The sequence below is a fragment of the Microcaecilia unicolor genome, chromosome 2 (genome assembly GCF_901765095.1).
Source record: "Microcaecilia unicolor chromosome 2, aMicUni1.1, whole genome shotgun sequence".
NCBI classification, from domain to species: domain Eukaryota; kingdom Metazoa; phylum Chordata; class Amphibia; order Gymnophiona; family Siphonopidae; genus Microcaecilia; species Microcaecilia unicolor.
The window spans coordinates 644,586,581-644,613,233 of record NC_044032.1 but is presented as its reverse complement, the minus strand read 5'-3'; the positions used below and the strand labels follow the sequence as shown (position 1 = coordinate 644,613,233).

The window sequence follows — 26,653 nt, the reverse complement described above, 5'->3', positions numbered from 1 at the left end:
TCGCCTCAGCTCCTCGAGTCTTCACAAAGCATCTAGTAGTTGTAGCTGCAGTATTTCCCAGGTGAGGCATCTGCGTCTTCCCCTACCTGGACAATTGGTTAATCATAGCAGCCTCTCAGGACTCCACCAGGGCTTCCTCAGATTTGTCATCAACTACCCCAAATCACATCTTCAGCCTGCACAGACCTCAGAGTTCATAGGGGCTCTCCTTGATGCAACTGAAGGTTGTGCATTCCTTCCTCAATCAAGGGTGAACATTATATTACATGGATAAGGATGACTGCCAACCAGGGATGTCAGCCAACTCAGCCACTTTCTCTGGAGTACGGGGCTGGTGATCTTGAATGTATTCCCTCACCTCTGGATGACAACACTAAAGAAACTGCTCCAGGACCATCAGGTTTTGGCAGTCATCCAGGGTCTTAACCTCAGCTCCACTGAGCCACCGCTGATGCTTGTATCTTAGCTGAATCACAAACTTGCTGTGAGTATCATCCGTCTCCTTTAGCAAAGTTCAGAACTTAGTCTGTGGTCTCATGGTTAATAGCATAACGGTTCAACAAAGCTTTGCGCACCTCCTCAAACTGGGAGCACATCTTCATAGACAGTCTTTGGAATGCCTCAGATGCTCTGAGCTTTCTTCCCAGATAGCGTACCCAGTCTTTCTGAGGAATCTCATTGAGATGGCAAATTTTTTCAAAGGCAGACAGATAATCCATCTATTTCACTTAGGGTATCATCAAAGTGCGCAAACAAGTTGGGCCAATCCAGGCTGTGGATCCTACCTCGGGCCTTGGCGCAGTGGTTGGGCGGGAGATTTGGATGCGAGCCATTTTCATCTCCATCTTTAACTTCTGCTGCTGCTGTTTCTCTCGCCGCAACTGCTGTTGGTCTAGCTGCTATCGCTCTAGCATGTAGATCTGCTGGATCTCAGCTGGTGTAGCATCTGGCCCTGCCAACTCACAGGCCTCTGCCCATAAGGGGTTTGCTGTCACCCCAGAAGAACTCTGCACAGGCCGGTCCTTCAGCTCCTGTCCGCTGAGGTTATCTGGTTGCTCTTGTTTTAGAACAGGCATATCCAGTGTCTCAGGGCTGCTACATTTGCCATCAGCACACAGCTAACCTCCTAACACTACCAAAAAAACTAGAGAGGAAAGGGACCCTGTTACTGCTGCAGTTGTTCACTGTGCTTTATGTCTGGAGGTTACAGATAAAAAAAGTCACCACCACGCAGTGGATAGTGACCCTCACTCCGCGCACTGAGCCTGACAATCTCATCGCTACCACAAAAAAAGAAGGACACAAGGTCTGTCATGAAACGCCTAGCCACCCACCTGGGGTTACCCCGTGGTCACTTAGAGGGTCTATTCCCAGCACAGATCAGGTCCACCTGTACCTGCCGCTTGTGCTGTACACTAGCCCCCTCCTCCCACCGACTGGGTCACAACTGCCCCTGGAAAATCCAAACCCAGCCAACCTTGTTCCTTCTATTAAATCTTTTTATCTTCATTTTCTCTCCATTAAATCCTTCTACTCCACGTAATAGAGCTGGATGACATCAGGATATTTTTATTTTCTGTTCAAGGTCTGGAAGGGAAAAATCTATTGTATTTGCATGGTTATTCAAATAAGAGCTGTTATACTTCCTTACACCTGGATCCCATTCATATCCTTGCTATAGTTATTTGAAGGTATTTTAAGAGTATCACACCATCATCTGAGCTATATAAGGCTATAATGAAACTTTGCTCTTCTTTTGGCAAAAGTGCTTTGCTGAATAATAGGCATTACTGTTTCCAGTTTGGTGTGCAGAGATGACAGCTTTCTTGATGCTACTTGGGTGGGATTATTTTTTCTATCTTAGAATGTTTTTATATATTATTATTTTTATTTTTTATTTTATTTGCTGCATTTGTATCCCACATTTCCCCACCTATCTGCAGGCTCAATGTGGCTTACATTATGCCGCAGTGGCGATCACCATTAACGATTATAGTTTCATTAATATCTGAAGGAAGAAAACATCTATTTTCTTTAACTTCAATCCTTACATGGCTGCAGGAAACCCAAGGACCAACTGTAAGTATTACTGTGTGTATATATATGTATAGTTGTATGCAAAAATTTCAGTATCAGTGGTCAAATTGTATTTTTCAATAAATCCCTAAGTGAATAGGAGCAGAAAATGTGTATGGTTGAATGGTAAATGTTATATCTTTCTGCAAACTTTACTATTTTCAGTTTATTTATTTATTACTAGTAAAAAAAGGCCCGTTTCTGTCAGAAATGAAACAGGCGCTAGCAAGGTTTTCCTCGGAGTGTATGTTTGAGAGAGAGAGAGAGAGAGAGAGTGTGTGTGTCAGAGAGAGAGTGAGAGAGTGTGTGTGTGTGTGAGAGAGAGAGAGAGTGTGTGAGACAGTGTGTTTGTGTGTGTGAGACTATGTGTGTGACAGAGAAGAGTGTATGTGAGAGACAGAGAGTGAGTGTATCCATTGTGGACATCTTGAAAACCTGACTGGCTGGGTTTGTTTCTGAGGACTGGGTTGAGAACCTATGATCTAGAAAAATTAAAAACTATAAACTAGGGGGGAGTATAGTGAGAATGCTGGGACTGAAATACCATGGGCTTTTATAACTTGGTGGCAGGACATTCATTCTCAAAACTTTACTTGAACATTCTGTTGTCCTTTCTTAAATTGATTTGTCTTAACTTGACAGCAGAAATTTATAGCATTTTCTGTATAACTGCATATAAAATCTATAATATTCTTACAGACCCATTGACAGTAATAGTTCTCCGGGTTAGAGCAGTGGTTTATTAGAACGAATTTGGCAGCCAGTAATAAGGAATGTTTTGCAAAGGTGTTCTACAAATGTACAAGAGGCTTGTAGTTTGCGTGTATAATGTTCAAGGCATATGTGCCTGGGATACTAAGTTCTCCTACTGGACCCTACTGTTCAATCCAAGAGGATCCAGTAGAAGGTCAGAATGCAACTAGAAACATAGCCAGAAGTGGCTCTAGAAGTAAATAACTTTGGAATGAAGTTAGTTTCCACAAGTCTATGCTCTATGCATACGTCTGGTTGACCTGGCTTTTTGGATATTCTTTTTTTTTTTCACTTTAAAATTAGTTTTATTAGGATAACACTACAACAGTCCAGTTCTCAAAGAGCACATCTTGCTCACATTTGCCCACGCAGGGGCTCATAAATACTGAACTACTACATCTAGAACTAACTTACCCACTATGTCTACTGCCACAAAACTCAGGATATCAAAATAGCCCCATAAACAGTGTCCACTTCCCAACTAACTGCGCTTCCTTGTCATCAGCAGCAGATGAATCCATTAACTGATGGGGTGTATCCGCCTACCAGCAGGTGGAGATAGAGAACACTGAAAAACCACAGTGACCCTTGGACGGCTAGCCCCCCAACTGCCTTCAGTATTTCTCTATCTCCCAGCAGGTGTGGATGTAGCTTGATCAGCTCCTGGATTTCAGACTGCCGGGGGTGGCTCCTGTGCTTTGCCAGTTGAGCAGGGGTGTTGTGGCTGGTGGTGCCCACTTTAAAGGCATATAGGTTCGCCCTTTCCCTGCCTTACCCATGCCTCCCGGAGTCCCTCTGTTGCTGCCTGCCTCCAACTTTCCTCACAGCGTTAAAAAAAAAAAACGCGCTTTTACTGCGTGGCTATTATGAGGCTTTTTCCAGAGATTCTGGTTCTGTGCAGCTTGACCAGAGCTCATTGACTCGGTCTTCTGAGGTGAGAGTGATGCCCAGCTCCTCCGGGGAGGTCTCGCGGATGCCATTCCGAACAGGGTAATTTTTTGCGCGAAGCCGCCATTTTATTGCCATATTTCCGTCCAGTCGGGTGATGGCTGCTGAGGGAGTTAAGAGCTGCTCCTGTTGTGGTAAGCGTAGATCAGCAGAGGGGCTGTGTAAAACGTGCTCCTTAGACGCTCACGCTAGTATGAGCATGCCGAGCAATGTTTCTTCCCGCTCGATGGAGCTGGCAGCGGGCGCCATTTTGGAAGCGCCGCATGCCTCGACCCTCGCGGTTGCGGAGGAGTCTGAATGCAGGGGGACGCCTTGTTTAGAGGCTGCCAGAGGAGCTCCTACATCCGTTTCTCCTAATTTGGAGGCGGAGGGTCAGGGTGAGTTTTTCTCCCCTGAGTTTGTGCTTTTAATGCATAAGGCTTTTATGCTGAAGAGAGCTCTGCCACAGGTGTCTGACACTGCATTGCCTCCTGGCTTCCCTCCGGGTGTTGATGCCCTGGGGATGACTTCAGAGGTTATTTCCTCCCCCAAGCGTTGGAAACACGCTAAACATAGACTGGTAAATTCCCCGTCTGAAAGTGGCGCATATCCCCCCCCTCCCCCCGTGGTCGGGCTGTGGGGGGTCTGAGGGGTCTGGCAGACCCTCAGGGACGGATGATCCAGAAGAGGGTGCCTATTTGCCACTGGATTTGGATGATCCCAATGCTGTCTGGATTTTCCACCGCGACGAGCTGCCAGCTCTCATTACTGATGCCTTGCAGGCCCTCTCGATTGATGATTCTGCTGAAGGCGACGCCTCCTCTGTTAATCTTAGGATGGTGAGTACTAAAAAGCCTTCTCGGGCCTTTCCGGTGCATGACTCCATCCAAGAGCTTATTTCTGCTCAATGGTCTGACCCTGATGGGCCTTTGAAAGTGGCCAGGGCTATGGGTCAGCTTTACCCTCTGTGTGAGGAGCACTTGGCCCCTTTGGGGATGCCTAAAGTGGGATGCGTTGGTCACGGCGGTGACAAAAAAAGATCACTCTCCCAGTAGAAGGAGGAGTTGCTTTGAAAGTCATGCAGGACCGGCGGCTGGAGTCCGCGCTGAAGTGGTCCTTTGAAATTGCGGGCCTTGCCTTGAGGTCGTCAATTTGCAGTTCCTATGCAGCCTGGGCATGTCGGGCCCCCTTTCGGAGGTTGCCCTGCGGATGGAGTCGGCCCTGTCATTTTTGGCTGATGCCCTGTATGATCTGGTCAGAGCTTCGGCTAAACAGATGTCTATGGCGGTGTCTGCCCGCCGCCTTCTTTGGCTGCGGCATTGGGCGGCTGACATGGCTTCTAAGCAAAGGCTGGTGAGGCTACCCTTTCGGGGCCTCCTATTATTTGGAGAGGAATTGGAGAAGATTGTGAAAGACCTGGGGGAATCTAAACCCCAGCAGTTACCTGAGGTTAGGCTGAGGCCTTCTTCCAAGGGTTCTGCGTTTCCCTCCTCTTCCAGATCTCACTTCCGTGAAGCTCGCAAGTATCGCCCGGGGCGCTCTGCTGGGTTTTCTCAACGTGCCCGTTTTCAGCAGAGGAACTCCTTTTGCTCGGACAAACGTTCCGCAGGGGCCAGTTCAAGGCCAGGAGTTCAGGGGCGTCCTCCACAATGGACGCCGGTCCACTCCTCCATGCCTGCAATAGGAGGACGTCTTTCCCTCTTTCTAGAGGAGTGGACCATGATTACCTCGGATCAGTGGGTCCTGGACCTTATCAGAGAAGGTTACCGACTGGAATTTGGTGCCCCGCTGAGAGACGTGTTTGTGGAGTCCTGATGAGGCACTGCCGTAAAACGGGCCGCGGTAGAGGAGACCTTACAAGTCTTGCTGCACCTCGGAGCAGTGATCCCGGTGCCTCCCGCCGAACGCGGCTGCGGCCGCTTTTCCATTAATTTTGTCATGCCTTGAAAAGGTGGGTCTTTCAGACTGGTCCTCGACTTACGAAGAGTCAACGAGGCCCTCAGAGTACGACATTTTTGCATGGAAACCCTGCGCTCCGTCATTGAGGCAGTACAGCCAGGAGAGTTTCTCATGTCTCTGGACCTAAAAGAAGCATATTTGCACATTCCTATCTGGCCTCCACACCAGCGGTTCCTCCGCTTTGCGGTGTTGGGAAAACATTTCCAGTTTTGGGCCTTGCCTTTTGGCCTAGCCACAGCTCCCCATACCTTTTCCAAGGTAATGGTGGTCGTAGCTGCCTGTCTCAGGCGAGAGGGTATCAGAGTTCACCCTTATCTCGACGACTGGCTCATCAAAGCGGATTTGGCAACCAAGAGTCGTCTTGCCTCAGCCAGAGTGGTGACAGTCCTGCAGGCGCTAGGCTGGGTGGTCAATATACCCAAAAGTCACCTGACCTCCTCTCAATCTCGCGAGTATTTGGAGGTCCGGTTCGACACGGCCTCGGAGTTTGTTTTTCTCCCTGACCAAAGGCGGTGCAAGCTTCAGAATCAGGTCTATCTGCTCCTGCGGATGCCTCGCCCGCGAGCTTGGGACTTTCTCCAGCTGCTGGGGTTGATGTCGGCCACCTTGGAGGTGGTTCCTTGGGTGAGAGCGCATATGTCACGTCTCTCGCGGAACCTCGGGGTTAGCCCTTGGGCCACGGCCGCAGGGCGGCAGTGGCAGGAGAATCACCCAAACACAGAAAAGGCAAAACAGACGTACCAGCAAATCCAGGACTGGAACAACCAGGCGGAGACTGCAGCCGAGGCAACTCAAGCTGGAGCAGGCAGGACAGGAATTCATCCCAAGCTTCACCTGTGCTTTGCCACCGTCCCTCAAGAGCTGAGCCCCTGAGTGCAGGGCTGGAAGGCAGAACTGCAGGAAACAGCAGCCAGCTGGCGAACAGCAGGAAACTTCCAGAAAACACACCGAGGTTCCAGGCAGGCAGCAGAATAAATCAGAAAACAAGCCGGGTCAGGGCGGGCAGCAGACAGAAGAATAAACCAGGGGACAAGCAGGGTCAAAGCCAGAATCAGAAAATATCACAGCAGCACTGCAACAATCTCTCACCAAAGGAAACTCCTCTGAGGACCTCTGTTGCAAGGCAAGCTAGATACCTTCCCAGGTGGTTAATAAAGGCAGCATACAAGGGAGTTCACCAGGTACGGGTACTGCTTAGTTCCAAAAAGCTCCCAAAACAATCTGGAAGGTTGGAAGATCCGGACCGGACCGGACCAGCATATCTTCTGGAACATGGGAAACGATAAACCATCAGTTCACAGCAGCTACCAGGTCTGACCACCGGGGGCCGAGGTGACTGAGAGCCAGGAACCTGGGCACCACCGTAACAGCATATGAGGCCTCTGCAGATTGACCTGCTTCAACAATGGTCTCCGATGTCCCAGGAATATCACCGCAGACTAACGTTGCTCCCTGCGGCCCGGCTCAGTATGGAGTGGTGGCTCTCCGACAGGATGCTGCGCCAAGGAATGAATGCCTCTGGCGCTTCCTTCTTGGTGCCTGGTGATAACAGATGCCAGCCTTTTGGGCTGGGGAGCACATTGCCAGGGAAGCTATGCTTAGAGTCTGTGGACACCCGTGGAAGCGGGGTAGTTCATCATTCGCTTGGAACTGAGAACAATATTCCAGGCTCTTATGGCCTTTCAAAAGACTCTGAAGGGACTTGCTGTCCGGGTGCTGTCAGACAACATGACAGCGGTAGCATACATAAATCGTCAGGGAGGCACTCTGTGTAGGGCCCTGGCAGCAGAGGTCGCTCAGATTTGCCACTGGGCCGAACTACACCTGCAGCTTCTGTCAGCAGCTCACATAGCAGGTCAGAGCAACGTGCAAGCCGATTTTCTCAGCAGGCATCAAATCGACCCAGCGGAATGGGAACTGGCAGAAGAAGTTTTTCTTCAGATTTGTGCCAAATGGGGGACTCCCAAAATGGATCTAACGGCGTCAAGTGCAAACGCCAAAGTACCTCGCTTTTTTAGCAAAAGGAGAGATCCTCACTCTGCGGGGTTGGATGCTCTGGCTCAACCCTGGCCCTCGGCCCTCCTGTATGTGTTCCCTCCTTGGCCCTTGATAGGGCGAATCCTACTGCGGATTCGACAGCACCGAGGTCTGGTGATTCTCATCGCTCCAGATTGGCCAAGGCATCCGTGGTATGCGGATCTCCGCCGGATGCTGGTGGACGCTCCTGTTCATTTGCCCCTGGTGCCGAACCTGTTGGTTCAGGGTCTGGTGGCTATGGAGGATCCCTGCCGATTTGGTCTTGCGGCCTGGCTATTGAGAGGGCGCAATTGAGAGACGAAGGCTACTTTAACAGGGTCATCTCCACTCTCTTGCAGGCCCGCAAGCAGTCCACCTCCACAGCTTATGCTCGGATGTGGCGCAAGTTTGAGGCGTGGGGTGTTTCAAAGGCGATCACTCCCACGCGGGCTACAGTCTCGACAGTGCTGGACTTTTTGCAGGAGGGCTTACAAAAAGGCCTGACTTACAATTCCCTGCAGGTGCAAGTGGCAGCATTATCATGCTATTGAGGGAAAATCGCTGTCTTGTCCCTTGCTGCTCATCCGGACATTGCCTGATTTCTCAGAGGGGTGCTTAGGCTCCGTCCTCCCATCCGGTTGCCCTGTCTGGCCTGGAACCTGGGGATGGTTTTGAAGGCTTTCCAGTATTCACCCTTCGAGCCGCTTAGGTGAGCTTCGGAGAAGGATGTGACTCTCAAGACAGTCTTTTTGGTGGCCATGACATCGGCTAGACGCACGTCTGAGCTGCAGGCGCTGTCCTGTCGGGACCCTTTTCTGCAATTCTCGGAGTCAGGAGTAACGGTACGTACAGTGCCTTCCTTCCTGCCTAAGGTGGTTTTAGCATTTCACCTGAACCAGCCTATTTTTCTTCCTTCTTTTTCTAGGGAAGAGTTCCTGGGCTCCTTTGGGCAGTTACATCTTCTGGATGTCTGCAGGGTGCTGTTGCAGTATCTACGGATGTCAAATGACTTCAGGACTTCTGATCACCTTTCTGTCTTGTTGTCAAGTCCTCGGCGTGGAGGCCCAGCGTCTAAGGCCACTATAGCCCATTGGCTCAAGGAAGTCATTTTTTCTGCGTATCTGCTTTCAGGTTGGTCTCCGTCTGAAGCGTTTAAGGCGCATTCCACGGGAGTGATTTCCTCCTCGTGGGCTGAAACGGGTGCACTCTTTCTTCAAGAGATCTGTAGTGCGGCTACTTGGGCTTCTCAGCTCTCATTTGTCCGGCATTACAGACTGGATGTTGCAGCAAAGCAGGATGCTATTTTTGGAGCACAAGTGCTTGCTCGCGGTGTGGCCTGTTCCCACCCTATTTAGGGAGTGCTTTTGTACATCCCATCAGTTAATGGATTCATCTGCTGCTGATGACAAGGAAGGGAAAATTAGGTTCTTACCTTGGTAATTTTCTTTCCTTTAGTCACAGCAGATGAATCCATGATCCCTCCCTGTCTGACTTTTTCTGTTCAGATCTTTCATGCAGATATCACTCTCATTGGGAGAAGTTGGAAACCAGTTCTCAGAATTTCTACATGATGTTCTACTACAGGAGGTTGAGATCATCCCTCCTTTGTTGCTCCTGTTCTGGGGCGGTTGTTCGCTGTGAGGAAAGTTTGTTATTATACCTTTATGGTTCACTCTGCTTTGGAAATCTCAAATACTGAAGGCAGTTGGGGGCTATCCGTCCAAGGATCACTGTGGTTTTTCAGTGTTCTTTATCTCCACCTGCTGGTAGGTGGATACAACCCATCAGTTAATGGATTCATCTGCTGTGACTAAAGGAAAGAAATTTACCAAGGTAAGGACTTAATTTTCCCGTCCCTAATATACAACATCCCCTTCCACATCCCTCTCACCAACCCCAACTCAACATGAGAACACCCCCTGAATCTTTGGGGCCCTCTCAATCCCCTTCCCATCCCCCCAACCCACCCCCTCCTATAATACTCCACAAACCTAGATATTGGTCATTTGCTGTTGCAATCGAGCCCATCCATCCTTATGTCGTAGGGCCCCCTCCCTGCGATAAGCCGTTAGTCTCTCCATTTACATTAATTGCCCCAGTTTACATTTCCAGTCACTCAATGTCGGAGGGCCTGCCCTCTTCCAATACTGTGCTATGAGGCACTTGGCTGCTGCCAACCCCCAGCGCAACCATTTCCATTCCTCCCAAGAGTCCCTCTCATTATATAAGCCTAAAAGGCACACAAAAGGGCTGCACACCAACGATGAACCAATCAACTTTACTAATGCTTTCATAACAGCCTGCCAAAAGGGTACCACCCCGGGACATGTCCACCATATATGTATAAAGGAACCCCTTTGTGAATTACACCTCCAACATAAATCTGATGTACCACGGTACATCCTCTTCAATCTCTCAGGTGTGTAATACCATCTGGATAAGACTTTATATGCATTTTCCTGCACCAAAACACATACCGAAGCTTTCAGAACCTCCCCACAAATAACTTTCCACTCCTGATCAGAAAAACGGCAATTTAAATCTTCCTCCCAGACCCCCTGAACACCAAATGGTCTAGGATCATATCCCCCCAAAAATGTATATATCACTGATATTGGTCTGGGAACCTTCCTCAACAAAAGCCACAGGTTTTCCAAACTTTCCCTCTCCTGAAGATTCCCCGCCCCCACTCCAACCCAATGTCACCACAAAATGTTGAATCTGTATATAGGGAAAATTGACCCCCCCCCCCCCCCCCGGCAAACCATAAATGGAGCACAGCGTATCAAAACTCTTCACCCTCCCCCCCTGCAGCACAGCCTGGAGATTCACAATGTCTGCCTGCCACACCGCACAAAACTAGCATTTTCTCTCCCCGCCCCAAATTTTGGCTCCCATCTCAAAGGCGCCAGAGTCGATACCCCACCGGACTGTCCCCATTTCCTCCTCACTCCTCACCACAATTCCACCAAATGCCTCACATATGGATTCTGTATCCCTGCCAAGATCACTCCCACTCCTTTGGTAGTCCATAAATAAGAGCTCATCGGCCTGTGCGGGCTATACGTTTGCTCCAACTGGCTAGCAGGCTTAATTATCCTCCTCTCCCAGTCCAGAATCATCCTCAGTTGGGCAGCAACATAATACCATTCAATATTAGGTACTGCTCTACCCCGCCTCTCAGGGGCACACCATAGCACACGGCCAGCCAAACTGGGATGCTTCCCCCTCCCCCCATATAAACTGTGCCACCAAACCCTGCAGTTGCCTAAATGTCCGTTTCGGAATCGCTACTGGCAGCGCCTGAAACAAAAATAACAATCTGAGCAGCACATTAATTTTCACCACTGCCATACACCCCCACCATGAGAGCCACAATCCCTTCCACGGGGACAACTGCCCCCGAATTTGATAACATGTGGAGGAGTGGCCTAGTGGTTAGGGTGGTGGACTTTGGTCCTGGGGAACTGAGGAACTGAGTTTGATTCCCACTTCAGGCACAGGCAGCTCCTTGTGACTCTGGGCAAGTCACTTAACCCTCCATTGCCCCATGTAAGCCGCATTGAGCCTGCCATGAGTGGGAAAGCGCGGGGTACAAATGTAACCAAAAAAAAAAAAAACATAGTAGATGATGACTACTACTTCTACTACTATTTAGCATTTCTATAGCGCTACAAAGCATATGCAGCGCTGCACAAACAAAGAAGAAAGACAGTCCCTGCTCAAAGAGCTTACAATCTAGTAGACAAAAAAATAAAGCAAACAAATCAATTAATGTGTAGAGGAAAGAGGAGATGAGGGTAGGTGGAGGCGAGTGGATAAAAGTGGTTAGAAGTCAAAAGCAATGTTAAAGAGGTGGGCTTTCAATCTAGATTTAAAGATGGTCAAGGATGGGGCAAGATGTAGGGGCTCAGGAAGTCTATTCCAGGCATAGGGCGCAACAAGACAGAAGGCATGAAGTCTGGAGTTGGCAGTAGCGGAGAAGGGAACAGATAAGAAGGATTTATTCAGGGAATGGAGTGCACGGGAAGGGGTGTAGGGAAGGACGAGTGTGGAGAGATACTGGGGAGCAGCAGAGCGAGTACATTTATAGGTTAGTAGAAGAAGTTTGAACATGATGCGAAAATGGATAGGGAGCCAGTGAAGCGACTTGAGGAGAGGGGTAGTATGAGTAAAGTGACCCTGGCGGAAGACGAGACGGGCAGCAGAGTTTTGAACCGACTGGAGAGGGGAGAGGTGACCAAGTGGGAGGCCAGCAAGAAGCAGATTGCAGTAGTCTAAATGAGAGGTGACAAGGGTGTGGATGAGGGTTTTGGTAGAGTGCTCAGAAAGAAAGGGGCGGATTTTACGGATGTTGTAAAGAAAGAAACGACAGGTCTTGGCGATCTGCTGGATATGAGCAGAGAAGGAGAGAGAAGAGTCAAAGATGACCCCAAGGTTTCGAGCTGAGGAGACAGGGAGAATGAGAGAGCCATCAACAGAAATAGAAAACGGGGGGAGCGGGGAGGTGGGTTGGGGGGGGAAAATGAGAAGCTCGGTTTTGGTCCTATTTAATTTCAGGTGGCGTTGAGACATCCAGACAGCAATGTCAGACAAGCATGCTGAAACTTTGGTTTGGATGCAAGGTGAGATATCAGGGGTAGAAAGGTAGATTTGGGAGTCATCAGCATAGAGATGGTAGGAAAAGCCATGGGATGAGATTAATGGACCAAGGGAAGAAGTGTAGATAGAAAAGAGGAGGGGACCAAGAACAGAACCCTGAGGTACGCCGACAGGCAGAGGGATAGAAGTAGAAGAGGATCCACCAGAGTAAACACTAAAGGTGCGGAGGGAGAGGTAGGAAGAGAACCAGGAAAGGACAGAGCCCTGGAATCCAAGTGAGGACAGGGTATCGAGAAGTATGCTGTGATCGACAGTGTCAAAAGCAGCGGAAAGATCAAGAAGAATGAGGATGGAATATTGACCTCTGGATTTAGCCAGTAATAGGTCATTGGAGACTTTAGTAAGCTCAGTTTCGGTTGAGTGGAGAGGGCGAAAACCAGATTGTAATGGGTCAAGAATAGCATGTGAGGAGAGAAAATCAAGGCAGCGGTGGTGAACAGCAGGCTCAAGTAATTTGGAGAGAAAGAGAAGGAGGGAGATGGGTCGGTAATTAGAGGGACAAGTAGGGTCGAGTGAAGGCTTCTTAAGGAGAGGTGTGACCACAGCATGTCCACAGCAGTCGCAGTGGAAAGTGAGAGGTTGAGAATGTGACAGATAAAAGGAATAAGAGCAGGAGAGATGGCATTAAGAAGGTGGGTGGGAATGTGATCAGAGAAACAGGTGGTACATTTTGAGGATGAAAGGAGAAGTGTAGTTTCCTCAATAGTAACTTCAGGAAATGAGGAAAGGGAATGAGGGGAAGGAGAGAGAGGGGAACGGACTAGTGGAGGGAGAGGTGACGAGGTAGAGAATGCAGGGTTTATCTTTTGAACCTTGTCGTGACAGAATTCAGCAAGGGTCTGAGGAGATAATGAAGGGGGAGTTGGGGGAGGGGGCACCTTGAGGAGAGAGTTCAGTGTGGTGAAGAGAAGTCGAGGATTAGAGCCAAGAGAGTTAGTCAGTTGGATATAATCCTGTTTGGCGCGTAAAAGAGCAGATTGGAAGGAGGTCAGCATGAACTTAAAGTGTAAGAAATCAGCAAGGGCCCGAGATTTCCGCCAGAGGCGTTCGGCGGAGCGGGTACAGGAACGTAGGTAGTGGATATTAGATGTCAGCCAAGGTTGGGGTTTTGTATGCCTTATAGGGCGGGTCATCAAAGGTGCAAGAGTGTCTAAGGCAGATGATAGAATATTGTTCTAAGAAGAAACAGCCTCGTTGACAGACGTGGATGGTGCCACAGTCGAGAGGAGGTTTGAAACATGGGAGGATAGAGATGAAGGGTCAATACCATGAAGATTCCTAGATAAATTAGATAGGGGACTGGGAGGGAGGAGATTTAAGTGTGAAAGTTATATGATGGTGATCAGAGAGGGGAAGATCAGAGGCAAGGAAACTAGAGGGTGAACAGTTGGAGGAGAAGATGAGATCAAGGCAGTGACCATTTTGATGAGTGGTGGAGGTGGAGCATAGTTGGAGATTAAAGGAGGATGTTAAAGCGAGTAACTTGGAAATATAAGTTAGAAGGATCATTAGCAGGAATATAAAAGTCAGCAAGGATGAGAGAGGGGGAGGAAGGATCATGGAAGAAGGCAAACCAGGCATCAAAGTCACTGAGAAAGGATGAAAGGGACTTATCAGGGGGACGATAAATGACCGCTATTCAAAGAGGCACAGGAGAGAAAAGGCGGATAGAGTGGACGTCAAAGGAGGAAAAACAGTGAGATTGAGGTGGAAGAAGGGGTTGAAATCTGGAGGAGGGAGAGAGAAGTAATCCAACACCACCCCCCACGGCCAGCAGGGCGAGGAGTATGTGAAAAAAGATAACTGCCATGGCAGAGGGCTGCAACAGAGAAAGACCTGCACGGTCCATCCAGTCTGCCCAACAAGATAAACTCATATGTGCTATTTTATGTATATACCTGACCTTGATTTGTTTCTGTTATTTTCAGGGCACAGACTGTAGAAGTCTGCCCAGCACTAGCCCTGCCTCCCACCACCGGCTCTGCCACCCAATCTCCGCTAAGCTTCTGAGGATCCATTCCTTCTGAACAGGATTCCTTTATGTTTATCCCACACACTTTTGAATTCCATTACCGTTTTCATCTCCTCCACCTCCTGCAGGAGGGCATTCCAAGTATCCACCACTCTCTCCGTGAAAAAATACTTCCTGACTATTCACCCTTCCCAAGTCCCTAGGAATCTGAATCCCCAAAATACCTAATGTGGTGCTTGGCCCATTTGAACGCAAACAACTCTCTCAATCTACTTTTTTCCCCATGTGTCAAAGAAATCCCCAATAGCTCACTTTTATCCATGTTAACCCTTAGGCCAGCATATCGTTCAAATTCCCTAAAAATCTCCAACACCGCAGGTAGTGTCTGCTCAGGATCCACTACTATGATGTTCCATCCCCCCAACCCTAATACCCCGAAAATCTGGATGCTGACGTATCAGTACCGCCAACGGCTCTATGTACAGGGCAAAGAGGAGGGGCAACAAGGGACATCCCTGCCTAGTTCCTCTACCTATTGGGAAAAAGGGGGTATATCCCCCATTAATGTTAAGGTGCGCCTTCGGTGCTGTGTATAAAGCTGCCGGCCAAGCCCCAAAATTGTCACCCAAGCCCATGCGACTTATCACTGCACGCAAGAACTCCCAGCTCACCCGATCAAAAGCCTTCTCTGTGTCTATAGCCAACAAAGCTGTACTAGCCTGGGAACTTTGTGCCTCCCATATGAAATGAAGAGTACGCCTAATGTTATCCCCTACCTGTCTCTTCGGGATAAATCCCGATTGATCAATATGGATGAATTTCGGCAGCACTCTAGCCAGTCTGTTAACCAGGACCTTAGCAACTATCTTTGCATCCACATTCAGAACTGAAATAGGTCTATAGGCACCACAAACCACGGGATCTTTCCCAGGCTTAGGCAGAACCGTTATCCCAGCCTTGGACATAGATACCAGTAGCCCGCTTCCCTCCAAAGCTCCATTTCCCACCCGCACCAAAAGGTCTCCCAACTCCCCCACAAAGCATTTATAAAACCTAGCTGAGTAACCATCTAAGCCTGGCGCTTTTCCATTAGGAAGCCACTTTATCACACCCTGTACTTCCCCTAATCTAATGGGTTCCCTAAGCTGAGTTCTTTCAGACTCATCCAAGCATGGTAATGGAATCTGATCCAAAAACCGAGCCATATCTACCTCCGTTGGCTCCTCAGCAGCCCTATAAAGTTCTTGATAATATTTCACAAAACAATTTCCAATGTCTGAGTCAGCATAGTGCCATCCTCCCCTCTCATCCTTCAACTTTTGAATATGGGAACGCACTCTCCGCACCCGCAAATAACGGGCCAACATTGCACTGGATTTGTTGGCAAACTCAAAATATTGTTGCTTGAGCTTGATTCTCATAAAATTCACCTCTGCCATCTGCAATTGTGCTATTTCCCCTCTCTATTACTACTACTACTATTTAGCATTTCTATAGCGCTACAAGGTGTACGCTTAAGGTCTGCTCTTACCTGCGGAGTGGGGTTTCTTTTGTGCATCTGTTCTAAATGCAATAACCTCTTCTGTAAAATCAATGAGCGCTGCCCTTTTTCCCTTTTCTTGTGTGCCCCCCCACTTAATCAAAGCACCCCTTGCCACTACTTTCAACGCATCCCATAACACCCCATCTGTTACTTCCCTATTATCATTAAAGTGACAAAATTCTTGAATAGTACGCTGATTTAAAGTGCCATCCATGGGTGCCATCCATTGCAATGCACCCATAGCTCATTTATCCGGGAATACGTCTGTGCTGCATGCGAGTAAACGGTGTAGTCCCGCTGTACCCCATGTAACAACCTCCAACAATCTATCACCTCCAACCCCTTCAAAAATTGTAGCAGTGCCTTCCTCCCCTAACCACTCTGCTGCCCTCCTCCTGTCAAATGGTCTAGCCTTGCATCCAGAGCAATATTAAAATCTCCTACCACAACTTGCCCTCTCACAAATCCCGAGATTTCTTTCTTTAATGTTTGAAAAAATTCCCTCTGCCCCAAATTCGTAGCATAAATGTTAATCAGTGTCAGCTTCTTCCCCTGCAACCACCCTCTGAGGCCCACATAACGCCCACTAGTATCTCGAAACACCTCTTTAATCACAATTCCACAAGTTTGTCTGATTAAAATAGCCACTCCCCCCATCCTTTTTGACCCTTTTCCCTGATGTACCACCACTTCCCGAAAAGGTCTACGACGCAGCAGGTGAGCATCCCTCGGTCTTAAATGTGTTTCTTGCAAAAACGTTACATCCCACTTCAGCCTACCTAACTCCTTAAAAGCTCTGCTGCCCTTTCCCTGATTATTTAGCCCGTTTACTTTCCATGTACCCACCACTAAGGTCTCTCGCCCCCCCCCCCCCGCTCCAAACCCACTGCCCTCTTCTCCAACTTATCCCCAAACCCCCCATCCTCCCCTTCCCTCCCCCTCCCTATAGCTGATCTCTCTGTCAATAAATCGGCCAGTCCACAAGGAAGCAACACAAGGAAGAGGTGGATGTGAAGCGTCTGTTCACGCTTTCCAAAAATACTAGGACTAGGGGGCATGCGATGAAACTACAGTGCAGTAAATTTAAAACAAATAGGAGAAAGTTTTTCTTCACCCAACGTGTAATTAAACTCTGGAATTCGTTGCCGGAGAACGTGGTGAAGGCGGTTAGCTTGGCAGAGTTTAAAAAGGGGTTAGATGGTTTCCTAAAGGACAAGTCCATAAACCGCTACTAAATGGACTTGGGAAAAATCCACAATTCCAGGAATAACATGTATAGAATGTTTGTATGTTTGGGAAGCTTACCAGGTGTCCTTGGCCTGGAATGGCCGCTGTCGTGGATAGGATGCTGGGCTCGATGGACCCTTGGTCTTTTCCTAGTGTGGCATTACTTATGTACTTACGTACTTTCCCGGGACTTTAACTTCTCCAAAGCTAATCCCAAACCCTCCCATCACCCTACTCTTGCCCACATCCCTTGCATTCATTCATCCCACGCTCCTCCATCCAACCTCCCCACTGATTCAAGCAATTCACCACACAAAATTTCGTTCCTTCAGGAAGCTTGCTTGTTAGAAGTCTTCCCCCGATCCACCACCTTCTGCCACGCCGAATCCGCTCTGGGTTCCCTGGCAGTCTCCCGTAACTCCTTCTGAACAGGAACATCTTTACATCCCAAAGAGCACAGTGATGACCATGCCTCATCTGGGATCTTGACTTACGCGATTTTCCATCCACTGTTAGCCACATCCCAAATGGGAAGAGCCACTTGTACCGGATCACCTTTGGCCTCATAAATGTCTTAACTTCTCGGAAGGAGAGACGTTTTTGCAGTGTAGACCAGGCCAAATCTTGAAACACTCCAATCTTACAGTTTCTCCAAACAATTTCTTTTTTCTGCCTTGCTTTGGTCAATATCTTCTCCTTCATGGGGAAATCAGCAAAGCACACCACATGTCCCTCTGAAGAGTTTCCCGCTGCGGACCAGCCATTCTATGCACTCTCTGGATGCCAAGGTCCAGCAATTGTCCTCCATCCTCAGAATTCAAAATGAACCCACACAGTTCTCGAATCACTGCTTCACAATCGCTAAAGATGTCCAATTCAGGAATTCCCTTAAATCTCAGGTTATTGCGGCGCAACCTATTCTCCAGGTCCTCCACCTGCTCCCGGAGTTGTAATTCCCGCGTGTCCACATTCACCACTTTATGCAGATTCCCCATGTCCTGCTTGAAAGCCTCCATCCCCTCCTCCATCTCACCAACATGTGTTCCCAAATCACGAACTTCGGCCCTAATTTCTCTCAGGGCAGTTTGTATATCCTGTCGGACCCCCGCCAGATCTGCCTTCAGGTCCTGAAACCAAGCCACTACCTCCGCCTTCGCGATTGCACCAGCCTCAGGGCCCTCTTCAGCATGATCCTCCCCAGCCTCCGCTGGGCTTGCCGCCATTTTTGTTCCATTCCGCTCTGGCCCCGCTGACTCCGCTGGCGCTTTCTTGCCTTGCTCCGCTGAATAACAGAATCGCTCCAATCCTTTCTTCAGTGGCATTCCTCGGGGACCTTTCTCCATCGCTGTAGATTTCAGGATGTTGCTTAATTATATGGGATTCGCTCTCTCTAAACCATGCCCTTATGGAGCTCTGCGTTTACACCACCATCCCGGTCTGTGACGCTATATCTTTCACATTGCACCAAATTTGTAGCAGTCAGAGAAGAACTAATCTAAGCACACCTCCCAGGTTTAGGTTTTTGTTAGCTGCCACCCCTGGCTCCTTCCCGATGGCTCTCAGCAGCAGGTGACACCGACGAACTACGAGCGAAGCCTCATTAGCCACTCGCGGTGGCCCTTTTTGCCACTCCTCGATCCAGGCCTGCACTCTCTCCTCCACTCTGCACCTCTTCTTCGCCCCGCTTCCAACACCAATGGGAAGATCAGGCCTCTCTTTCAGAGCCCAGGCAAAGCTGCTCCAGCACCAATACTTCAGCCGCATCAGCGGCGGTCTCACTGCCTCTGCCCCCAGATTCAGCCTCCGAGGCAACTGTCGCGACTCCCTACCTACCACCTGCTCCGCCGTCCTGGGCCTCCACTACGGCCCTCCGATCAGCCATGTGCTCACCTCCAATGGCGCACCACCTCGCTCCCCAACTCAGGTTGGTCTGCTCCCCCGCGCTTCACGCAGCCCCAGCCAACCGGCTCCAGCAGCCCGGTGCTACTGATCTCCCCTGGGAAGGGCGGATGATATTTCTTTTTTTAAATTTTTCAGTCACTTTTTTGATATTCTTATTTGCATTGATTGGAGTTAACTTATAGAAGTATTTCTGGACTATTGAAAATGCTGCCCTTTGTGCTAAGATAGATTTAAAAGTGTTGTTTCAATAACGTTTACTGTTTTTAAAAAAATATTCTGTATATAGTGACATGATCCGCATTATAAATACTTTTTCTCTTTTGTATTGGGGGAGGAAAGGAGATCAAGTCTGAAAAATGTCTCTGATCTGTTTGTGATGGGAGGAGCTCTTGTTTTGGAATCGGCTGCCCTTTTGCATTGGTTGGAGAGAGAGGGCTATGGACCTTTAGGACTAACAGGAATATCTATGGGAGGACATGTAAGTTTGCAAAAATCTGCTTGCCTAAAATCGTCATTGTTTCTTTCTGTTTTCCAAGCTGATGAATAGAGGATAAAACTGAGAGTGTGTCTTGTAGGCTTAAACATGTGCACACAATTCAGCTTATCTTACCCTTACCTATTGAGCCTAAATTTTTTTTTTTGTTACATTTGTACCCCGGGCTTTCCCACTCATGGCAGGCTCAATGCGGCTTACATGGGGCAATGGAGGGTTAAGTGACTTGCCCAGAGTCACAAGGAGCTGCCTGTGCCTGAGCTGGGAATCGAACTCAGTTCCCAAGGACCAAAATCCACCACCCTAACCACTAGGCCACTCCTCCACTCAAAAATGGCTTGCAGCCAAAAGTACTTTATCTCAGATTTGTAGCCATGAATCTATAAAAAAAATATTGGGATCATTGGCATTGGAGATGTGGCATTGTAGGATATCCTAAATATCAAAACCAGTATTTTGCTTAGGATGCCAATGGACAAGAGGCGATATCGGATATCGCTATAAAGTGAAATGAAACTTCAACTGCTGATGAGGGTCTTCAAATTTACCACTTACTCAATATGGCTTCTATCACAGGTTTCTTCCCTAGTCCAGAAGAAAAGGAACAACAGAAAACTCCTCCTCCACAGGAGAAAAAAACCCCCCCATTGTTCCTAAAAAAACAAAAACAAGGGCACTTGACAAATTAAACAAAATCATCGACCCTTTTCACAGTCGGCACACACTTTAAGCTAGAAAGTCACAAATATTCTAGGTAATTCGTTCAATGAAAAACTGCACAGTGAAAATAAACAAAAACACTTAACTGTCAAAGGTTTAGCAATCTCTGTTCTTCAATACAGAGGCTACAATCTTCACACTCCAGATGTAAAACAGCAAAGTATGTCCCAAAAGAACTGTAACACAAATAGAAAATTCTCTACATAGGCCCCCTTGTTTCATGTCCTTTCTCAGGAGGAATCACAGAGCATGTTGTCAGCCTGACTTCAAGATGGTGATGGCAGTTAAAAAACGCTCACAGTATACACCACCTTCTCAATTATGTCATCCTCAGAAACATACTATAAAAGATTTTAAAGAAACTGTCTATTAAAAGCATCTTAATAAAACACCTCCCACTCCATAGGACCATTTAAGCCATTAGGAATTGCAGTTTGCAATTAGAAAATCCATCTCTGCTCACATTGATGCAAATACATGAAATATCCCCTCTATGTCCATTATCTCTAATTTGATCAATAGCAATGCTCTGTAATTGCTCAAAATTATGCTGGAATTCTCGGCAGTGTTTCACCAAAGGCATATATGCACACGACAGCGAAGATGACTCGGGAATAAGCAGATGATGCTTCAGATGGTCTAAAAGTTTATTGTGGGACAAACGAGACTCAACTCAGCTGTGTTTCGGACGACAAGGCCTGCATCAAGAGTCTCTTGGATTTATAGAATCATCTACTTGAAATGTTCTCTGTAGTCGGTATGGAAAAACAACAAACAAATTGCTTCATGCGCCAAAACAAAGGTATCTATGAAAGCAACTAACGAAGCGCACTTCATGCCAAGGTAATCAGAAGCTCACACGAGCTTCTGAACTCCGAGTAAAAGCTTGTTGTTGAAAATGAAAAACAATGAGCTTTTACTCAGAGTTCAGAAGCTCGTATGAGCTTCTGATTGCCTTGGCATGCAGTGCGCTTCGTTAGTTGCTTCCATAGATACCTTTGTTTTGGCGCATGGAGCAATTTGTTTTGTTGTTTTTCCATACCGACTACAGAGAACATTTCAAGTGGATTATTCTATAAAATCCAAGAGACTCTTGATGCAGGCCTTGTTGGCCAAAACACAGCTGTGTCGTCATGTTTGTCCCACAATAAACTTTCAGACCATCTGAAGCATTGTCTGCTTATTCCTGAATCATCTTAGCTGTTGTGTTGCATGTTTTCTATCCTGCAAGGATTTGTTTCTTCTGTGTATACATCACCAAAGGCATATCCATTTTCCCAGTAGCTGTAGAATGTTTATGCTCTATCAGTCTAGCTTTTAGCATACTTTTTGTTTGTCTAGTGTATCTGTTTACAAGGACAGGTAATCATATGTACCACATCTTTAGAAGTATATGAGGTAAAACACCTCAGTTTACTCAGTCTCTGACTCCTATCATCCCAAAACTGAATAGCTTCAGAAACTGCACAAATAACACATTTCCCATATTTCCGATGGCCAATATAGCTGTCGTCATATTGAATCCACACATAAGAATGGCAGAGCACATCAGACAAGTTAATATTGCGGGAATAGGCAATCATACAGTGTGCTTCATTAAAGACTTCATGAACAGAAAGTACTTGTCAGTGTTTCCTGATCACTTCAGCAATTAGTGTATTTAAGAACACAAGATATTGTGACTTGAGATGACTGTTTAATATTATTTTGTAATAGGAGATCCCGATTATTAAACAAAGCACATTTATAAGCCTGTTTAATAGGTCTTTTAGGATAGCACCTATTCTGCAATTTAGACTTCAAATGCTCTGAAGCCTCCTTGTATTTTACTGGAGTATCACAGATGCATCTGTACCGTAGAAACTGAGCAAAGGGTAAACTATTTTTAGTATGATAGAGGTGCATACTCTTATATGCTCATAGTGTATTTCAATCAGTCTGTTTAGAATAGATAAAAATTTTTGAGCAGGGCTTTGCATGTTAGTGCACGTACAGATTGCTTTATCTCCACAGCATTTAGACTGTAAGCCACCAAGATGGTATGTAATATTGGGCGGCATAGAAAATTTTTATAAAATTTGAGTAATCTTCCCACCTGTTTATTCTTTATTACAACTGTTGACCTTGTATTTTACAGATGGCTTCCTTGGCAGTAACCAACTGGCCCAAACCAATTCCACTGGTTCCTTGTCTCTCCTGGTCTACAGCTTCTGGAGTCTTTACTACGGTATTTTTATTACCTTCCCTTTATAGAATATTAAACAAATGTTCTTTGGTGCAAACAGGGAGAATACAAGATTTGTTAGATGTTTGATTGTTTTTATTAGATTGGATATTTTTCAGAAAGGAGGAGATGTAAATATATAAAGGGCAATTCTATAAAGGCACTTTAAATTTTTTTTTGTTCAGTTCTTGATATTGGGGCACTCAATGGCTGCATTCTATAAAGGGCGCACAGGCAGGTGCTCACTTTACAGAATAGTAGGGATGGGGGCTAGATTGTAAATTTTAAGGGTCTTCGACGTTAGTTTTAGAACTTTTAGTACAAGAACAGTGCTGGGCAGATTTCTACGGTCTGTGCCCTGAGAATGGCAAGGACAAATCAAACTCTGGTATGTATATACAGTATCACATACCATGTAAAATGAGTTTGTCTTGTTGGGCAGACTGGGTGGACCATACAGGTTTTTATCTGCTGTCATTTACTATGTTACTAGTTGAAGACCTGTGAGGAGCAGGTTGAAGTAGTCAAAGGAGGAGGTGGTGAGAGAGTGGATGAGGTTTTTGGTAGATTAGAAAGGAAGGGACAGATTTTAATAATGTTATAAACAAGTTTAACAGACTGTTGGATATGTGAAAAGAAAGAGAGGAGTTGAAAATGACCCCAGGATTTATCAGCTGAAGAAACTGGGAAGATGGGAAAAGAGAAAATCCCTCCTCGTGTTGTATGTACTCTTTTTCAGATTTTGATATTACCTGTAAAAAGGAAAAACTTTTCCTGACAGCCCTTCCACAATATCGCTTACAAAAATGTAAGAACAGGGCTCTTTCAAACACACTGGCACTCGTTTTTGAAGTATATGGAAGTCTCAAAAGGCCGAAATGGGGGTGTGTTTTGGGCAGAACTAAATCTGGTCATCCCGAAGGGGATGTTTAAAAAGGATGCCCTTATTTAGATCTGTTCCAGGAACATCCAGGTTACAGAAAGGTGCTCTGTTTGAGCAGCTGTCCACTTGAGAGATTAAGGCATGATGCCTCCTTAATCCTTCAGTGGTTGTTGTCTCCCTCCCTCTCCCCTGAAAGTGAAACTGGAAGGGAATACCTGAGTGGTTAGTGTAGTGGACTGTAAACTAAGGGGCTCAGGTTCAAATCCCACTTCAGCTCTTTTTATTTTCTGTGAGCCCTGCAGAAACAGAAAAATGCCTACTGTACCTAAACATATAAGACCCCCGTAAGCCTGAAGGCTGTTGAAGTGGTATACATTCAGGTACAGTAGGTATTTTTCTGTTCCTGGAGGGCTCACAATTACAAAACCAAAGAGTTAAAGTGGGATTTGAACCTTGTCCTTTGGTTTATAGTCCATTGCACTAACCACTGGGCTGACTCTCTGCTCTGCATGGACGTCTGTGTGGCCATTATCTAAGAATGCTGCTGTACAGATGTCCATGTCCCTTGTTTTTCTGCGTTCAAAAGTTTCTAAAATGGATGCTGGTCGTTTCCAGCGTATGGGCACCCATCTCATGTATTTACGAACAGGCTGTATCCTGTTTGAAAATACATGTGAGAGAGTCCTCTGTTTGGGATGTACTGCCTTGGATTACATAAGTACATAGGTATGTAAGTGTTGCCATACTGGGACAGACTAAAGGTTCATCAAGCCCAGCATCCTGTTTCCAACAGTGGCCAATCCAGGTTACAAGTACCTGGCAAGATCCCAAAACAGTACAATACATTTTATGCTGCTTATTCTAGAAATAAGCAGTGGATTTTTCCCAAGTCTATTTTAATAATGGCTTATGGACTTTTCTTTTAGGAAGCTATCCAAACCTTTTTTAAACCTCACTAGGCTAACTGCTTTTACCACATTCTCTGGCAACAAATTCCAGAGTTGAATTACACATTGAGTGAAGAAATATTTTCTCCAGTGTGTTTAAAATTTACTACTCTGTAGCTTCATTGCGTGCCCCCACCTAGTATTTTTGGAAAGAGTAAACAAGTGATTCACGTCTACCTGTTCCACTTCACTCATTTTATAGACCTCGATCATATCTCCCCTCAGCCGTCTTTTCTCCAAGCTGAAGAGCCCTAGCCGCTTTAACCTTTCCCCATAGGGAAGTCGTCTCATCCCCTTTATCATTTTTTGTCACCCTTCTCTGTACCTTTTCTAATTCCACTATATCTTTTTTGAGATGCAGTGACCAGAATTGCACACTGTTCAAGGTGCGGTTGCACAGTGGAGCGATACAAAGGCATTATAACATCCTCATTTTTGTTTTCCATTCCTTTCCTAATAATACCTAACCAGGGGCGTAGCCACGGATGGGCCTGGGCCCACCCACTTTGAGCTCAGGCCCACCCAGCAACGGTGCACCTCAAAGACAACCAAACCGCGTCTTCAGCTTTCCCTCCTCCCAGCCACCTGCCGGCGTGCCGCAGGTTTTGTTCCCTCCCTTGTCATTCCCATCCGGCAGTGGAGCCATGTGGCGCCAGGGCCATCCGCACGCTGCTACGAGTGCTTCTTCAGAAAGAGTATCGAAGAAGGTGAGGCTGGCCAGAAGGAAGCAGTCGTGTAGCAGCAGCGTGCTGATGGATGCGGCGCTGTGCGGCTCCACTGCAGACGTGCAGAGCTGGACCGCGGCGCCACCTGGTGGGGATGGAAGGAGAGGGAGGGCCTTTGGCGGGTGGCTGGGAGGTGGGAGAGAACAAAAACCTCAGTGGGTGGCTGGCGGGGGGGGGGGGGAGAGAGGGGAAAAAGGGGCAGCATGTCAGTGGGTAGCTTGGGGGAGGGAGAGAAAAAAACCTACAGCATGCTGGCAGGTTGCTTGAGGGGTCAGGGAGAGAGGGAGAGACCGGAGCACTGTTGGGATGAGGGAGTGAGACAGGGTAGTGCTAGGTGGAGTGGAGGAATAATTGTTCAATTGGGGGGGGGGGGGGGGGATGGAGAGATGCTGCAAGGGGAAAGAGAGGGAGAATTGTTGGATATGGGTGGGGTTGGATGAGATGGGGAGAGGGAGGGAAAGGCTGCATAGGAGTGAGTGGTAAAGGACCAGAGAGAAAAAAAAGTGTTGGACATGGAAGTGGAAGGAAAGGAGGGAGAGATGAGAGGGGAAATGTTGAACATGGCATTGAGGTGAGGGGAAGGAAGGATGGAGAGATGCGGGGGGGGGGGGGGGAGTGAGATGTTAGACCAGGGACTCAAGGCAGGGAGAGGGAGAAAAGCTGGACATGAAGGTAGAGGAGAGGAAAGGAGAGATGCACAAGTGGGGGAGGGGAGAAAGAGGGAAGATGGATCCAGGGAGAGAAGATGGACAATGGATGGTAGGGAAGAGAAAGGGAAAAATGCTGAACAATGGGGGAGGAGAGAGAGATGGGACAGGAAGATGCTGGTGGTGGGAGGTAAAAGGGATAGGGAGATAGGCTAGAGGGTGAGGATGGGAGAAAGAGGGAACAGATGCTGGGCTGGAAGGGTGGAGGGAAGGAGACACTGGGAATGGTGGAAAGCATGGGGGAGAGGCCCAGGGAGTGGAGATGGCAAGGAAATAAATGAGAGAACAGTGATTACAGGGGTAGAAATATGGTAATGGTGTGTAGATTGAAGATGGAAAGGAATGATAGGCTGGGAAGGAGAGAGATGGGGAATAGGAGAGCTAGTGGGTGAAAGGAAATGGAAATGTGATATCTGAAAAGTAAAAAGAAGGAAAGGATTTAGAAAGAGCTTGAAATTTGAGTGTACAGACGCAGAAAAGAAAGAAAGGAAAGAGCTAAAATGGAAAGACAATATTTCACAGGCAGGTGAAGTGAGGAAATGAAGTGACAGGATAAATAAGACAAATGGACAGCCGCTTGAAGAATTAGCAGAACCAACATGATGGAAAAATATAATGTCCAGACAATAAAGGTAGAAAAATCATTTTATTTTGAATGTTTTAAATGGAATATGTTAGCTTTGGGAAATGTGCATAGTGGATGTCTTTTATTGTGTTAAGTAGAAAAGGAAATGCGCTTTTGTTTTGTTTTTTTCTCCAGTGTTGCAGTGCATGCTGAGGTTCCAAGTTCAGTTTTGTCTACATATTTTTATTTCTAATTTGTGATCCTGTGTTCTGTAATTTGTGAGGGTCTGTCAGTGTGACTGTAACGACAGATGAAGAGATTGGAGAGGAGAGAGAATTGGGGGAGGGGCTTC

At 47.2% G+C, this 26,653-nt stretch overlaps 1 protein-coding gene across 5 annotated transcripts in view; it reads left to right on the top strand.

The window, feature by feature from the left end:
• The window catches only part of ABHD18 (abhydrolase domain containing 18), a 143,160-nt gene that overhangs the window by 73,195 nt on the left and 43,312 nt on the right, over positions 1-26,653 (top strand). For 4 of the 5 annotated variants that reach the window (XM_030191747.1, XM_030191749.1, XM_030191748.1 and 1 more), the window contains 3 exons: positions 2,052-2,079; positions 19,377-19,515; positions 22,388-22,477. In XM_030191747.1, the coding sequence (XP_030047607.1) occupies positions 2,052-2,079; positions 19,377-19,515; positions 22,388-22,477 (257 nt within the window). Of the gene's footprint in view, positions 1-2,051; positions 2,080-19,371; positions 19,516-22,387; positions 22,478-26,653 lie in introns of all 5 variants that reach the window. The other variant, XM_030191751.1, reaches the window with a different exon arrangement.